At 42.3% G+C, this 18399-nt stretch overlaps 1 protein-coding gene across 2 annotated transcripts in view; it reads right to left on the bottom strand.

Annotated features, from left to right (window-relative positions):
- Nucleotides 1–18399, bottom strand: part of OCLN (occludin) — a 53692-nt gene that overhangs the window by 22358 nt on the left and 12935 nt on the right. For both annotated transcript variants that reach the window (XM_015074576.3, XM_027040459.2), the window contains exons 3-4: nt 16280–16955; nt 13488–13649 (exon numbers count right to left, since the gene is read on the bottom strand). In XM_015074576.3, the coding sequence (XP_014930062.3) occupies nt 13488–13649; nt 16280–16955 (838 nt within the window). The remainder of the gene's footprint in view (nt 1–13487; nt 13650–16279; nt 16956–18399) is intronic.

Here is an 18399-nt window from a genome sequence, read left to right as displayed (position 1 = left end):
TGAAAACATCCTAAATCCCCATGGGGTGTCAAGAGGCACACAAAGAGCTAGGCTCCAGAACAGCTGAGCTCCAAACACCTGTCCTCCTCACTGTGACTTCCTCACCTCACAAAGCCATCTCCACCCTCATTTGTGCCTATACGGACTCCTGAGCAGCCTCCTGACCCCGAATCCTTGAAGTCAAAGATGGCATAAAAAGGTCAAAAAACTTTTAGGTCACTCTGAAAGAAAACTTTCTAGGAGCAGCTGGGTGGCTCAGTCGTTCGAGCACCCGACTTCAGCTCAGGTCATGATCTCGATGTTCACGGTTTCGAGGCCCAGGTCGGGCTCTGTGCTGACAGCTCAGAGCCTGGAGCCTGCTTCAGATATTATCTCCCTCCCTCTCTGCACCTCCCCTATTCACACTCTGTCTCTCTCAAAAATAAATAAAACATTAAAAACAATTTTATTTATTTTAATGTTTATTTATATTTGGGCGGGGGGGGGGGGGGGACAGACAGCACACAAGCTGGGGAGGGGCAGAGAGAGATGGAGATAGAATCTGAAGCAGGCTCCAGGCTCTGGGCTGTCAGCACAGAGCCCGACATGGGGCTCGAACCCACGAGCTGTGAGATCATGACCTGAGCCGAAGTTAGACTCTTAACTGACTGAGCCACCCAGGTGCCCCCAAAATAACATTTTTTTAAAGAAAGAAAACCTTCTTCTCTCAAAACTAAGTTTAGGGAAACACTTCTCTCCATGCAAATTAATGTCATTTGGAATTAGTACAACCAAAAAGGCGCAATGACAGCCATCCCCCACTTTTCTCTTCGTCCTGTCTTCATTCCTTGATCACATAACACAAGAAAATATCAGGCTAGACCTGCATCCAGCTGGTGGTAGCAATGTGACAAAAGTCACCTATCTCTAAGAACAAAAGGGAAAGGTCTGCATTTAAGTATCGATCATGTGCCTACATGTGCCTACGAAACCTGACATTGTTTATTACTCACCACCGCCTGGTGAGATAGGGTTATCTCCATTTTCAGATGAGGAAATTGAGCCTCTAAGGTTAAATTAATTTGCTCACGGTCACATGATAGAGACAGGATTGGAACCCTCAGCCACCTGACTCCAAAACCAGCTCTTTCTGGCATAACATACTCATGTTCTCGAGGTACTGACTATTCCCTGTAACAAAAGGAACCATTCTTCTCAATGCCTTAACTCCTCACCACACCCTAATGGGATATGATGTGAATCCATTTGAAGTTTTACTCACCAATTAGACTAACACTGTTAGAGCAGCTTTCGACACAAAATTACTGTGGATTAAACTGACTTGAAAATTAAAAAGAATACATGCTGGGGCACCTGGGTGGCTCAGTTGGTTAAGCATCCAACTCCTGGTTTCATTTCAGGTCATGATCTCACAGTTCATGCGTTCAAGCCCCACATCGGGCCCTGTGCTGACAGTGTGGAGGCTACTTGGGATTGTTTCTCTCTCTCCCTCTCTCTCTGTCCCCCCTCCCCCTGCTTGCTCTGTCTCTCTCAAAACAAAACAAAACAAAACAAACAAAAAAAACCACAAGAAACACAAAATACAACCTAAAATGAATACGTGCTTTATCACCAGGTGCCTTTGTTTAGAACAGAGCGTAGGAACACCACCCTCAAAAAGGGAAACAGAAAGTCTTTTCCTGCTTGGTAATTAAAACTGGAGAAACACATCAGACATCAGAGAGAAGAGCACTGTAATCTCAAAGTACCATCGCCAGTCTTTACAACCTGAGGTCCCCCTTCCCTTGCACTACAAGTTCTCAGAACAGTAAGTGGTCCAACTCGTTTTTCCTGTTTGCTGTTATTTTATACTCACAGATGCTCCCTCCACAGGAACCTCAAAATTGCCTCGGGAAAGTACCCTCAAAGGTTTTTCCACTCTTGGTTGCCTGAAGGCGATGCTCCCAGATGTACAAATCCCACAAACGAAGAGATCACGGATGGACGAGGCTTGAGCACAGTCTGATTAACATATGTTAATCACACGGCACTGAGGATTTAGCAAGCACAAGGTCCCCTACCCAAATGCACGCTGCCCACAGGGAAATATTAACATATACCAGCCAAGATGAATTCTGCAGCTCCCTCAGAGTCAAGGAGTTGTTCAAGCTTCGGCAGGGGGTGCAGTGGAGAAACTTTACACTCAGTCTGTGATCTCCTTCTAGGCCCTCTTGTTCTAGTAACAGAAATCCTGGCGCAGACTGTATTTTAATAGGCACGTAGCTTGTGCCGGCACACGGCAACAGGTGTGCCACAAGGCACAGAACACCTTGGTCCTCAGAGCCTGTGGTCAGTCCACGTCTGGGGATCCAAATCCCCTTTCAGTTTACTCTATTGCTCTGTACGACAATACCATTTTCTAAGTATGCCATGGGTTGGAAAAGGCCTCACCTTAACTCAACAGCTCTCTGGGCTTGCAGTGTTCCAGCTGCAGCTTTGGTTCTCAAAGTGTGGTCCCCAGACCGGTAACATCAACTTGGCCCGAGAACTTGTTAGAATCACCAATTCTCATGCCCCAGTCCTGAAAATGAGAAACCACGGCGGGTGGGGTCCAACAGGCTGTTTTCACCAGCCCTGCAGGTGATGCTGATGCTTGCTAAGAACAGCTGAGGGAGGACACAACTTTCCTCCAGCCACAGACAATACCTACTGCTAACTTAGCATTAACAGCGGGGCTGGAAACCTAGGAATCTCTGCTTTCAGACAGCCACAGGCACACCCACTGGCGAGAGCACACACTACCACCTACCTCGCCATTCATTACAACTCTCTAAACCGGCTCTCCAGGATGCCTTGGCCCATCCGCCACCCCGTTTCCATTGACGGTGGTGCTGGGACAGACAGGGCTTTCTGTACTCCACGCTGTTGAGTGCTAGGTCAGTAGATGGATAGGCCACTTCCACTTTTGTTCCATTTTGTCCCCTGTAAGGCCACAGGTAACAGCCTTCCCGCAGTGAGAACCTAATGTCCTGATAGTCGGCAGCCCATAGGACTACTGGTACATTAAAGAATGCTGGCACTGGTTGAAAATTAAAAAGGCGTTCAAGTTTCTTTAGATGTCTGATGCTGATTACCACCACCGGCTAGTCCCAGCCACCTGCCTCCCCACTCGGTGTGCAGGGACAAAACAAGCAGAGCCCGCCTGCGACCTTTAGGAAAGCCGTTGTTATTTTATTTGTGGCAAGCTTACAAATAAGGAAAGGATTAAGTTAAAGTGAACCAACATTAAAAGTATTTATATTTTGGGTACACTTACCCAAGCTTCCTTATTCCAGCTCTCCGTGCAAACACTGACAATTTCACTCCAGCTAAAATTTACTGTGTGTTAATAAACTATGTGCTGGTCCTGACCTAAGCCCTTTAATCATGACCACATCAGCTTGTCTGCAGATGAAACCTTTATTTTCATTTACATATGAAGAACCTATTAAATGAACAGATAAAACCACCTCAGGGCAAAGTGATTTCCTTCATCAGAGTCCAAGGAAACCAAAAGCTAACCAATGCTGACCATAAAGGACAGGGGCCAAGATGTACATCAGGATCCTGCCCCCTTTCTCTACAACCAGCCAGATCATCCTCTCTATCCTGACAGGTCAAAAGCTGAAAACAATACTACATCGATGTTGCATCACCATGTCAAAAACCTTAAAAATTTCTAGAAATAAAACTACCCAGATAACAAAGTTATTAGCCTTCAGACTTAAGTATTTCCAACTTTCAGGATCTTGTTTAACAGACTTCATTTACTACTTGATAACAATGGAGAAATGAGTCAATGGCCTGTTCTCTCCAAACTTACTCTATTCTTGCTTCTGAAACAGATCAAGTGACGTGACAAGAAAAAGGGTGCAAATTAGGAGCCGTGCAGGAAATACTAGCTGAGAATGGCTAAGCTGGTTTGTAGCAGATAAGCACCTTACACATATACACCTCATTTTAATCTGTCAGTTTGACTATGTAAGTGCTATCTTCCCCAATTCTGCTGGCAAAGAAAACTAAAGCTCAGAGGTTTTCAGAGGAAAAACAACAGACCCCCAAAACACAAGTTATAAGGCAAATACAATCCTTGTCCTGCTGATTATGATGTCAGGTTTGAGTCAAACTGCTGGAGCCCTCTGCAAACCTCAGTCTCTCCTTCTGCAAGAAGAGCGCCCACACCGTCAGGATTGCAGTTAGGATAATAATCATGTATAAAGTGGCTAGCCTATAATGGTTACTTAGGAAATGCTGGTTCCTTTCTTTCTTTTGCTGTGATTTTTTTTTTTTATAGCTTTGTTGCCAAAATTAAAATGTGAAGCTCAAACCCGAGTCAGTTGATGTACTACACCAGCGAGAGCCCTGAGAAAGTCGTCTAAACAACAGCGGCCTATTCCTGACCCACTAAGTCACCACCCTGGCTGCCATCTAATTAGCGTGTCCGCCTGGCAGACCCACAGCTGCCTGCAGGTAAGGTCACTGAGGCAGACTGGAGGACCTCATCCTAAGGTCCCAGACCTCCCTCAAATTGTTTCACTTTACCAAAGCCAAATCAAAAGTCATTCCCAGGAGCGCCTGAAACTGAGGTTCTTAACTTTGTTTCTATTGCACCGGAACGCTGTAGGTATTAATGAAAACTAACCTCAAGTGCACACCTCTTACAATCAACGCTTTAATAATTACCACTGGCGTATGCTTTCCCAAGGCCAGGCCCCGTTTATGAGTATTTACTTAAAGAAAAATGAGTCTGTATGTCTTGGTATTTATATTTATGACCTTCGGAAAGTGTGGGGGGGGGGGGGAGAGATCTGAGCACAAAGATCAACAGGAAATACTCATTTTCACAGGCTAATGAATATTAGTCCTTCCCGTGGCTCTGGCACCATGGCTGAACAGTGAGCCCCCATGACACTGTCCCCTGCCCTGTGGTAAGAATCCCAGCTCAAGCAGGGGCCCAAAGGGATCTGAGCAGCACGACACCCTCCTGGGAGGAGCCGACAGAGCACAGAGGGGCACTGGAGTGAAGCAGGCACATTCAAAGCTGCTCAGGAAGTCATCCTAAGCTCTTCCAAAGGCACTCTGAATGTGAACCTGGCTACATGTCCAGATGTTATCAAAAATAAGAGGGCAGTTACAATTAATTCATGTAGTACGTATTGTTTCCAGAGCCCTGTTTCTCTAGAAACCATCTCCCTATGCCACACAGTAACTGTGGGAAATGCCATCTGCCATATTATGTGATGAGGGCCCTCCCTGGAGTACAGCAGGCTGGTGTACAGATGGTGACCCGACCCAGGCCTTATCAGGGCCCTTCCCCGGCCCGGTCTTAGATGAAGCATTAATGTGAAAAACTCCAGAGGAAACATGCTGGATCACAGAATTTTTAAAGTTAAAATACAACTCAATCTTCACTTAGGATATTGGTAAACGTTAGACTGGTAATGTCCAGGGCAGGGCAAAGATGCTGAGAAATGAGCACTCTCACATCACATACTGTCAGGAGAACTAAACAGCCTTTCACAATGAGGCAATTTCGCAGCACCTAACAAAATACAAAACTTGTACACTCGACGAACACTTCGAGAAATCTATCTTATACGAGCAAGGGCACATGAAGACACGTTTAAGAATGTTCACTGCACCGTTATCTCCAAGAGCAAACAACCGGAAGCAATCAAAATGTCCATCAACGGGGGATGAATCATGGTATCCTCATACCGTGTAATACCCTACAGCTGCTAAAAGCAATGAGGTACATGGGTTCTGTACCGACAGACTTAGTTATTTTAAGGATTTTACAAAGTTAATTCACTGTAACAAACCCATGAGGTGGATGCAATTACCATCCCCATTTTAGAGATGGGAAAGCTCAAGCACAGACACGGAAGACCCTGCCAGGCCTCACAAAATCAATGGGCAGGGCTGGACTGGGACCCAAGCAATGTGGCTCCACACTTCACACCCACTCTACTATACTGTACTGGTTTTGTGTCTGCAACCGTACACATGGAGGGAGTCTAAGATGAGGACTTGGGGGAGGAGAAGCATCCACACTACAATAGTAAGAAGTCCCTAATCTCAAAAAAATTACATTGGAGGGAACAAAGGAGTGTCTTAGAATGTATGACATCAGTAACAATAAAATCAGTATATATATCTGTCTGTTAAATGTCACTGCCCCAACGGGAAACAGAGGGAGAGGGGTGGGAACTCCCCCCCCCTTTTTTTTTTAAATTAAGTAGGCTTGGGCCACCTGGGTGACTCAGTTAAGCATCTGACTTTGGCTCAGGTCATGATCTCATAGTTCATGAGATGGAGCCCCGTGTCAGGCTCTGTACTGACAGCCAGGAGCCTGGATCCTGCTTCGGATTCTGTGTGTGTCTCTCTCTCCCAATCTCAAAAACAAAAAAAAATTTTTAAATTTTTAAATTACTTAATTAATTAATTAGGCTCTATGCCCCAGTTGGGGCTTGAACTCACTACCCTGAGATCAAGAGCTGTATGCTCTACCAATTGAGTCAACCAGGTGCCCTTTCTTCCTTTTTCCTATATTGCTTGTGTTTTGTTACAATAAATATGTACTCTTTTCACATTAAGAACTTCTTGCAAACCACCACAAACAAAAGTCATTATTTTAAAACGTCAAAAATTGAAAAAAATAACAGCAGGGATTGGCCAAATAACCTGTACCATGGAATGTTACTAGAAAAGGTGTGTGGACAGAATTTCATACATCACTGATGTTGTATAAAGTGGTACAACTACTCTAAAAGGCAACTTCAGTGTTCAATTTCTCAATATTTATCAAAATTATAGACACATATATCCTCTGACTCAGTAATATTACTGAGTATTAGTAGGATACTCTGGGAAATCTATCCTAGAGAAGATTGTGTACACATGTACACAAAGTAAACAAAGATTTTAAATCATATCATTGTTTGTAATACTAAATAGCAAATGTAACCATCAATGACTTTGGTGACATAAAATCATGGTACATCCATACCAGGATGAGGCTCCTTAAAAACTGGGAAGAAAGTTCATCAGGATACGCTGTAAAGCAAAAAGGGCAAGGTACGAGCAGAATGGTGTGATCACTACACTAACTTTTGCGTAAATAAGCAGGGAGTCTATTTTTCTTTGGTTTTATTTTTGCAAAATAAAACCATGAAACGCATGATAAAAAACCAAGAGGAGTACCTAGAAGAGTGGGAAGGGGGGGAGGGGAAGATACCTAAAAAAAGAGAAAATGGGCACACAAGGATGGCAAGGAGACATTTCCTCAAAAACCTGTTTTTAAATTTTTATTTATTATTTTTTAAGTTATTATTTTAATTCTAGTTAGTTATTATATAGTATTCTATTAGTTTCAGGTGTACAATATAGTGATCCAACACTTTCATACACACCCGGTGCTCATCACAAGTGCCCTCCTTAATCCCCATCACTTACTTAACACATCCCCCTACCACCCTCCCCTCTGGTAACCTTCAGTTTGTTCTCTATAGTTAAGAGTCTGTTTCTTGCCTTGCCTCTCTCTTTATTTTCCCTTTGCTCATGTCTTATTTCTTAAATTCCACATGAAATCATAGGGCACTTGTCTTTCTCTGGCTGAATAACTTCACTTAGCATTATACTGTCTACTCTAGCTCCATCCATGTCATTGTAAATGGTAAGATTTCATCCTTTTTTTATAGTTGAACAACATTCCATTGTATATATGTATATACCACATTGTCCTTATTCATTCATCAATAGACACTTGGGCTGCTTCCGTATTTTGGCTATTGGAAATAATGCTGCTATTAACATAGGGGTGCATGTATCCCTTTAGAATTAGTGTTTTCTTATCCTTTAGGTAGGCAAACACCCAGGAGTGCAATTGCTAGATCCTAGGGTAGTTCTGTTTTTAACTTTTTGAGGAACTTCCATACTGTTTTCCTCAGTGGCTGCACCAGTTTGCATTCCCACCAGCAGTGCACAAGGGTTCCTTTTTCTCCACATCCTCACCATCATCCGTTGTTTGTGTTGTTGATTTTAGCCATTTTGACGGGTGTGAGGTGATGGCTCATGGTAGTTTTGATTTCTTCTTCCCTGATGATGAGTGATGCTGAGCATCCTTTCAGGGGTCTGTTAGCCATCTGTATGTCTTCTTTGGAGAAATGTCTCTTGATTCTTCTGCCCATTTTTAAATTGGATTATTTGTTTTTTGGATGTTGAGTCTTAGAAGTTCTTTATATATTTTGGATACTAACCCTTTATTGGATATGTCATTTGCATATATCTTACCCCATTTCATAGGTTGCCTTTTGGTTTTGTTAATTGTTTCTTTTCCTGTGCAGAAGCATTTTATTTTGATGTAGTCCCAATAACTTATTTTTGCTTTTGTCTCCCTTGCCTCAGGAGATATATCTAGAAAAATGTTCCTATGGCCGATGTCAGAGACATTGATTCCTGTGCTCTCTTCTAGGATTTTTATGGTTTCAGGTCTCACATCTAGGTCTTTAATCCATTTCAAGTTTATTTGTGTGGATGATGTAAGAAAGTGGACCAGTTTCATTCTTTTGCACGTAGCTGTCCAGTTTTCCCAACACCATTTGTTGAAGAGACTTTTTCATATTGCACATTCTTTCCTCCTTTGTTGAAGATAAATTGACCATATAATCACGGTTTATTTCTGGGCTGTCTATCCTGTTCTGTTGATCTTTGTGTCTATTTTTGTGCCAGTACCATGCTGATTACTACAGTTTTGTAATACAATGTGAAGTCTGGAATTGTGATTTGTATACAGTCTTTTCTTTTTCAAGACTGCTTTGGCTATTGGGGGTCTTCTGTGGTTCCATACACATTTTAGGATTGTTTGTTGTAATTCTGTGAAAAATGCTGGTGTTATTTTGATAGGGATTGCATTAAATGTGTAGACTGCATTGGGCAGTATAGACATTTTAACAATATTAATTCTTCCAATCCATGAGCATGGAATGTCTTTCCCTTTCTTTGTGTCATCTTCAATTTTTATCATCAGTGATGTCTTTCACCTCTTTGGGAAAACCTTTTTTTTCACTGTAATTCTGACCAAGGGATCTTTTTAAAGGGGATACTTAGGAAAGTTTCTATTTTGCCAAAAAATACAAAAATTAAAACAGTATCATACTGATAGATGCAACAATATAAATGCATCTCGGGCGCCTGGGCGGCTCAGTCAGTTAAGTGTCCGACTTCAGCTCAAGTCATGATCTCATGGTCCGTGAGTTTGAGCCCCACATCAGGCTCTGTGCTGACAGCTCAGAGCCGGGAGCCTGCTTTGGATTCTGTGTCTCCCTCTCTCTCTGCCCCTCTCCCCACTCACACTCTGTCTCTCTCTCTCTCAAAAATAAACATTAAAAAAATTTTTTAAATGAATCTCACAGACAATATGTTCAGTGAGCACAAAAGCACACAGTACATAATTTCATTTATATGAAATTTAAGAACGGCAAAACCAATTGATGTGACAGAAATGACAGAGGTCACCACCGTCTAGAGGATACTGAGAAGAGGCATGAGGAAACCACGGACACCGGAATGAACTATGTCTTTATCTCTTTGATCACAACCATGATCTCATGATCATAAGCCACGCAATTAGTGTACCTGCTGTACTTTACTCTGTGTATGATATACGTTGTACTTCAATAAAATTAAGAGTATCAAAAATGTTTTTGAGGAATATTTAATGATGTCATAAAAAGCCTACAATATAATGTTAAATCAAAAAATAGGATTTTAGGGTGCTTGGGTGGCTCAGTCAGTTAAGCATCTGACTGGCTCAGGTCATGATCTCGAGGTTCATGAGCTCAAGCTCCGCATCAGGCTCTGCTGTCAGCGCAGAGCATACTTTGGATCCTCTGTCCTCTTCTCTCCCGCTCCTCTGCTTCTGCTCTCTCTCAAAAATAAATTAATGCTTTAGGGGCGCCTGGGTGCCTCAGTCAGTTAAATGTCCGACTGTGGCTCAGGGCATGAACTCGCGGATAAGCCCCATGTCAGGCCCTGTGCTGACAGCTCAGCTGAGCAGCCTACAGCCTGCTTCGGATTCTGTGCCCCTTCCGTGCTTGTGCTCTCTCTCTCTCTCTCAAATAAATAAATATTTTAAAAAATAAATAAAATAAAAAAATAAACATTAAAAAAATATAAGATTTTACATAGTGTACCTGGATGGCTCAGTCAATTAAGCATCCGACCCCTGAGTTAGGCTCAGGTCATGACCTCACAGTTTGTGGGTTTGAGCCCTGTGTTGGGCTCTGCTCTGATAGTGAGGAACCTGCTTGGGATTCTCTCTCCCTCTCCTGCTCGTGCTTAGGCTCTATCTCAAAATAACTAAACTTTTAAAAAAATTCTATTAAAAAAATAGGATTTTACACTGATGGGGAACATAGTCCTACTTCTTCGGATTCAGATTAAGAAGGTGCAGGAGAGGCTGGGGTATGACAGAAAATACATGAGAACTGTAACTAAGGGTGGAAGAATTTTCTTGATAGCTCACTGTATTTCAAAATCTCTAGTTACCAATCAGATAAAATAAATTTTAAAAATACACACACACACACACACAAACACACACACACACACATACACACTTTAATTCAGAAAAAGTACCAACTACATCTTGAATTTGAGGACATAACAGAAAAAAATAAACACGTGCAAATTTAATTAAAAGAACCTTCAAATATTTAATCTACAACGTTGGTACAAACTGAAGTGACTGACTGACTACAAAGGACCAGGTTAACACCCAAAACAATGTGCAAACATGGCCTGCTTATTTTACAAAGTACAAGATATCCAGAAGGGGAAGGGAAAAAAAACAACTCGAAAATTCCCTAGGAAGGCAGAGAAACCATTGTACTGGAGATTCAGAGACAGGAAATTAGCGAGTTGCACATTTTCCCCACACATAATACTTAAGAGCTGAAACCTGCTTACAACTCTTAAGGCTCAACTTTTGAGTCATCTTTGCTCAAAGGTGCCGATACTACAGATTTTAAAATCCAGGAAAGGCAGTAAGATCTAATAAAATAATGAACATCTAAACCTACCCTAACATATAGGGAAGGAGTAAACTAATATTCAGTAGCTAATTAATTGTTCCTCTGGTAAGTTTTTCTTCCCCTCTCCCCCACCAAAAAGAAACAAAACAAAACAAAACACATTAGTAGCTATATGGGGAGTATCTGGTCTTAGTTCTCTACAACGAGAATTCAAATTTTAATCCTTAGTACAAATAATCAATGCTAGAGTTTTTTACCATTATTTTAAGCAGAGATTATTTTTATATTAAAAATACGTAGACCCTTGGGGCACCTGGGTGGCTCAGTCGGGTGAGTGTCCGAATTCGGCTCAGGTCATGATCTCACAGTTTATAAATTCGAGCCCACACCGGGCTCTGTGCTGACAGCTCGGAGCCTGGAGTCCGCTTCAGATTCTGTCTCTCCCTCTCTCTCTGCCCCTCTCCCACTCATGCTCTGTCTCTCTCAAAAATAAATAAACATTAAAAAAAATTTTTTTTAAATAAAAAATAAATACATATACCCCAAATAATGCTTTTTTAAAAGTAAAGTGCTGGGGCACCTGGCTGGCACAGTCAGTGGACCATTCGACTTTTGATCTCCAGATGGTGGTTCGAGCCCCACAATGGGTGTAGAGATTACTTAAAAATACAATCTTGGGGCACCTGGGTGGCTCAGTCAGTTAAGCACCCAACTCTTGATTTGGGCTCAGGTCATGATCTCATGAATGGTAAGTTCAAGCCCCGAATCGGGCTCCAGGTGGCCTCCACATGGAGCCTGCTTGGGATTCTCTCTCTCCCTCTCTTTCTGCCCCTCTCCCACTTGCCCACAGGTGCTCTCTCTCTCTCTCTCTCTCAAAATAAAATAAATAAACTTCTTAAAACATTTCTTAAAATATTTCTTTATTTAAAAAAATAAAAAATAAAATCTTTATAAAAATAAAAAATTAAAAATTAGATTAAAATTTTTTAATAAAAATCTAAAAAATAAAGTGCTTTCTGCTTCACCATCATTATCACCTCCATAAACTGTTAAGGCTATCTTTTGCCCAATTATCTAAAGCACCCAGAACTGATTAAAACCTCCTGACAGTAAGATCAGATGAGAAGCCAAAGTTCACTGGAACTCTACTATTACCAGCACTGGTCTCTCTTAAGTCAGTTTTTTTTTTTTTTTTTTGTTAGGCTCTCGAAACCTTAAATAAACAAATCCAACAGCCAGTGAAAACTGACACGCCCAGAAACTCCCAGAAACTCCCAGCGAAACATTTACTTCACAGTTCACAATAGACAGTCCTATTCCATCTACAGGTGGCCTTGCCTGGAGCTAAAGGTCAAAAGAAAACAGTCCTTAACACCTTCACACTTTTTCAGGGTGGGAAGGAAGGAGGAGGAAAAAGAGAACAAGCAGGCTTCAAGGAGAGTTCAGGAACACAGGAACCCTACCACACCTGCTGATTTTCAAAAGAGTTTCGTTGTGGCTCCTTAACCAGAAGAAAATCTCATCTACGTTTCTTCAAATCAGACAACACAGAACACCAGAGCTAAAGAGGCCTTCGAGATGAGCCATGTCTTTATCCCTCCCCTGACCAGCAGAACCCAACCTGAGCCCTCTTTACTCCACTCCCCCGGTCCAGAACACATCTACCCTGGAACCCGTGTCCAGGATTCACACCTACCCTTCACGGCAAAACTTCAATCTGCTCCAGGAAACCTATGATGGGGGTTTCTGAGGATGCTCCCAACTGCATTCTAACAGGACTTCTGAGAAATAAAGTCTCACTGCAGACATCTCTAAAGACAGGTCAGGTATCAGGAACACCTATTTCCGAGATATTACACATACTCGTACGAACAACAGTACAGTATACACAAAAAGGGAATCGCTCCAGTCTCTCTCTGCTTCACGGAAGTATCTCTTAGGTAAGTATCCGTGCAGAATCAGTGACTGTAATTTGCTAGGCTGTTATCCATGGAAGAAGTTTAAACATATGCCACTTGCTACGACTCCAAAACACCACTGCCAATCCTGAGCCAAGAGACAGCAAGCATCCCGCCCAAGTGTTTCCCTCCAAAATGACAAGAAGGAAAATAGAAGGGGAGGGGAGAGGTGTTTTGTTTTGCAAAAGCCAAGTCCTTTCTGCACAATTCTTTAGAAGCCATTTGGTTTCAGGGCCTAGGTACACTTCTTTAAAATGGAAATCTGATTTTCACCTTGTAGTGAAACAATTTCCAGTTATCATACCACCTTCTCAGAGGTCTGAGCAAAACATGAGAGCACAACTTTTGCAACATATACAGACAATAATTCTAAGAACAGAGTTTCACAAAGCACTCAAAGTCAAATTTAGAGACAGAAACCTGGGGGGTTAATAAAATACCAGACATATGCTCTTTTTTTTTTTTTAACAACACTTACCCATTCTTCGACATTGGGGGGTTGCTCATCATAAATATGTTCCTTGTCCCACAAAATATTCGACTTGTCATACCGGTCCATCTTACTTCGAGTTTTCACAGCAAAGAAAATTATTAAAGCAAAAGCCACAATAACCATGAATCCCAGGACAATGGCAATTGCCTAAAAAGAGATTAAAGATATTGACACAGTTAGATTTCAATTGTTTACTTTATCCTAATGCACTATCCAAAAATACCTAAGGCCCTGCACTTATAGATCTGTGGTGTGATATAAAACTGATACAAATAGTTACATTTTAGAATTATAAAATGTAGCCCATGTCAGTTGAGCGGAGGCTAGCAATACACATGTGACTTGATTCAATACTCAGAACAGGCTTAAAGTTAGGTACTCTCATCACCCCATTTTAAATGATAGAAATCTAGTTCCAAAGCTTGAGCACTAAGTGGCCTTTTTACCAACAGATGAAAATGGCCAGTAAATTAACTCAATCACTGGTATACTTCTAAAGGGCTTTAAATTTTTTTTTAATGTTTATTTATTTTGAGAAAGAGACACAGTGTGAGCAGGAGAGGGGCAGAGAGAGAGGGACACACAGAATCCGAAGCAGACTCCAGGCTCTGAGCTGTTGGCACAGAGCCCGACACGGGCCTCGAACTCAGGAGCTGTGAGATCATGACCTGAGCCGAAGTCGGCGGCTTAACCGACGGAGTCACTCAGGCGCCCCTCTCAGAAGTACCTTTAAATACCCAATCATGTTTATAATCTTGTTCATAACACATGCTCGGCAAATCTTTTTATACTGAATGTAACTTCCAGTCTATAGAGGATCTACCTTACCATAAATTATGCAGACATGATCTAACCAAGCTATAAATTAGAGAAAATGATTCATTTAGTCTGGCAGGTGGTTTCTGTTGGGAGTCTTCTGTGCATTTACAAGAAAGGGCCCTGTGACAAGGAATCCCTCCCCGTGACAGTTCTCTCAGCGTCTGATAAGCATGTTGAATGGTCCACTGGCCTGCAGACGCTTGAAATTAGGCAGGTACCTGGACCCTGGCCTGGATTCTGCTAATGGGTAACAAGTGGGTCTCTTTACAGCCATCTAACAGTGATATCCTTTTTCAGTGAATACAAGTTTGGGGCATTCAGAGAACTAAGAGAGACGGGGGGTGTGGTAAGATAGGAATATCAGCCCTCAGCTCTATTTACCAGACATACATTTGCAAGTCAACAAACATTCCGAAAACCTACATTTGGGGTGAAAACATTTCAGTCTTCAAAATAATGATAGTTACTGGAGATGATCTAACCCCAAAAGAGTGACTCATTCAGGTAAAAGAATGAGAATTACTGAGTCAGTGTAAGGAGGGGGAAAACAAAACAAAACAAGAAGGTAAGGGAAAAAAAGGTAAATCCATCAGGAAAAAAAGATTAGCAACTTCACACCCATCAGCATGGACAGAATCAAGCAGACAAAGCACAATGTTGGTGACGATGCGCAGAAATTGCAATCATCATACGTTTCTAGTAAATGTAAAACAGTGCAACCTGTTGGGAAAACAGTTCCTCAAGAGATTAAACACAGAGACACTGTCCATGAGTGGCTCAGTCAGTTAAGTGTCTGACTCTTGATTTCAACTCAGATCATGTTCGTTGAGATATAGCCCCGTGTTGGGCTTTGAGATGACAGTGTGGAGCCTGCATGGGATTCTCTCTCTCTTTCTAAATAAATAAATATTAAAAAAAAAAAAGAAAAAAAAGGCCCAGAGACAACATAAGACCTAGCAATTCTATCCCTAGGTACATACTCAACAGAAACTAAAACATGAGTTCACATAAGAACTTGTACACAAATGTTCAGAGCATTATTCCAAACAATCAATGTGAAAACATCCCAAATATCCATCAACTGATGCATGGATAAACAATGATACAGGCATACAATCGACTGTTACTCGGCAACAAAAAGGAATTGACACAACATGCTATATAACATGGATGAACCTTGAGAATTTTACATTGATGTGAACTGGAAGGAGCCAATCACGGGGACACCCGGCTGGCTCGTTCAGGGGAGTATATGACTCTTGATCCCAGGGTCTTGAGTTCAAGCCCCACATTGGGTGTAGAGATTAAATAAAACTTTAAAAAAGCAAAGAAGGTTGGGTGCCTGGGTGGTTCATTTGGTTAAGCCTCCCACTTTGGCTCAGGTAATGATCACAGGGTCTGTGAGTTCAAGCCCCATATCAGGGTCTCTGCTATCAGGGTAGAGCTCGCCTCAGATCCTTCTGTTCTCCCTCTTTCTGCCCCTCCCCCGCTAACATTTTTTTCTCTCTCTCTCTAACATAAACTTTAAATAAATAAGGTCTTAAAAAAAGCCAATCACAAAAGACCTCATATTGTGTGACTCTATATATGAACTATCCAGAATAGGCAAAACTACAGAATAGGATTAGTGGTTGCCTTGGTCTGGGAAGGGTTAGAGAAATGAGAAATTACCGCTAATTGTGTTATGGGGTTTCTTTCAGGGATAGCGAAAATGTTCTAAAATTGATTATGGGGATGGACACACAACTCTGAATATACTAAAAATTACTGAACCAAACTTTAAATGGATGAACTATATGGTATTAAAAATATAATAATGACACCAGACCCTCTCCAGATTCTGACTTCAAAGGAAGTGAAGCCTTGTCATAAATACCTTTTAAAAGGTCCCAAAGTGATTCTACTAAGCCTCCCAAAAGCCTCTACCCAAAGCAGGGCAGGGAGGAAACCACCCATACCTCTTGGGGATCTACCACACAGTAGTGATACAAATACTGATCCACGTAGAGTCCACTAGCTGCAGGCGTGTAAAACTGGTTGCAGATGGCATATATCTGTGAACTGTATAGCGACCCAGAAGCCTGGGCAGTTGGATTGACTCCCATTATGTAGACAATTGTGGCAATAAACATCATGATGCCCAGGATAGCACTCAGTATTATCACGGTCAAGTAGTATCTTCTCGTTCTAGAGATTTCAGATCTGATAACGCTGGTAACAAATATCACCAATGCAGCAATGAAACAGAAGGCCACCATGGCCAGGAGGAAGCCCTTTGCGGCTCTTGGATCTGTGTAGCCTCCGTAGCCATAGCCGTAGCCATAGCCATAGCCGTAGCCGGTTCCGTAGGTACCAAAGCCACTTCCGTAAGGGTAGCCTATACCACCTCCTATTAAGCCAGTTCCATAGCCTCTATCCCAGGCAAGCGTGGAGGCGACACAGGCAAATATGGCAATGCACATCACGATAACAAGCATAGACAGAATCCGAATCACTCCTGGAGGAGAGGTCCATTTGTAGAAGTGAAGAATTTCATCTTCCGGGTAAAAAGAATAGGCCGGCTGGGACAGCATTGGTCGAACGTGCATGTCTCCACCATATATATCATTGCTTGGTGCATAATGATTGGGTTTGCTGAAATACACATGAAAACAGTTTCAAGTTAGTATCGTTTGGAGGTAAGTGTACTCGGAATAATTTAAACTATCCATTGGCAAATAAAACTATTATTAGTACCACCCCACTACAAGCAACAACACTTTATGCCTCCCCCCACCCCCTGCCGCAAATTCAAATGCCAACACCTTAAACTCCAATGTGATGCTATTAGGAGGTGGCCTAATTAGGTAATGAGATGGAGCCCTCATGAATGGAAACAGTGCCTTTACAAAAGAGACTCCTTCTACCTTGCGAGGGGATACAACCACAAGCTGGCAGTCTGCAACCCAGAAGACGGACTTCACTAGAACCTGACCACAATGGCACCTGATCTTGGACTTTCAGCCTCCAGAACTGTGAGAGATAAATTATGTTGTTTATAAGTCACCCAGTCTGCACTGTTGTTTATAAGTCACGAAGTCGGTTAAGCGGCCGACTTCAGCTCAGGTCATGATCTCGCGGTGAGTGTGAGCCCCACATCGGGTTCTGTGCTGACAGCTCAGAGCCTGGAGCCTGCTTCGGATTCTATGGCTCCCTCTCTCTCTGCCCCTCCCTCACTCATGCTCTCTCTCTCTCTCTCTCTCTCTCTCAAAAATAAACATTAAAAAAAATTTTTAATAGAAAAAATAAGTCACCCAATCTGTACTACTTTGTTATAGCAGTCTGAAGCTACTGAGACACCCAATGAACAGTAAAAGTTTCTGTGCATCAGAATCCCCTGGAGGGCTTGTTAAAACAAAGACTGTTGGTCCCCAACCCCAAGGTGCTGATTCTGCAGGAAGGACAAGCTGCTGCTCGTGCAGCCACTCTGGGAAATGTGCACTGAGAATGACCACTCTATGGAGTGGATTTCTATGGAGTAGAGGTTCTCAAATTTTTGACATATTAGAATCACCTGGGGAGTGGGTACAATCCCTAGACAGAGCATTCCACACCAGTTAAACTGTAATTCCTGGGGAGGGAAGCCCAAGCAGTTTAGAATGAGGATGTCAACCCTACTGCTTGTGGAATTTGAGACCAGTGCATTCAAACAGGACACCGAAGGTGGCCTACCCAGGGTCATGTCCAATTCCTGGCAGCTTCACTCTCCTACCTGAGAAAGCACATTCATTCATTTATTCACATGATAGCTATTAACTGGAGCCACCAGGGTGATGTGCGCTGGGCACTACGCTAGATACTGAGGATACAACAACGAACAGCAATGTCTCAATCCAGACCCCTCAAAGGTTAGTTATGGTTAAGAGCTACGAAGTAAATCAAATATGCAAAGAGGACTCATCGAGGTGATGTCTAATTAGATCTTTATAAAGACACTTTGCAGGGGTGCCTGGGTGGCTCAGTCAGTTGAGTGTCCGACTCTTGATTTTGGCTCACGTCATGATCCCAGGTCGTGGGATTGAGTCCCATATCGGGCTCT

This window comes from Acinonyx jubatus, chromosome A1 (assembly GCF_027475565.1).
Source record: "Acinonyx jubatus isolate Ajub_Pintada_27869175 chromosome A1, VMU_Ajub_asm_v1.0, whole genome shotgun sequence".
In the NCBI taxonomy this organism is placed as follows: Eukaryota; Metazoa; Chordata; class Mammalia; order Carnivora; family Felidae; genus Acinonyx; species Acinonyx jubatus.
Note: the sequence above shows the minus strand (reverse complement) of the source record. Positions and strands in the feature narration are given on the sequence as shown.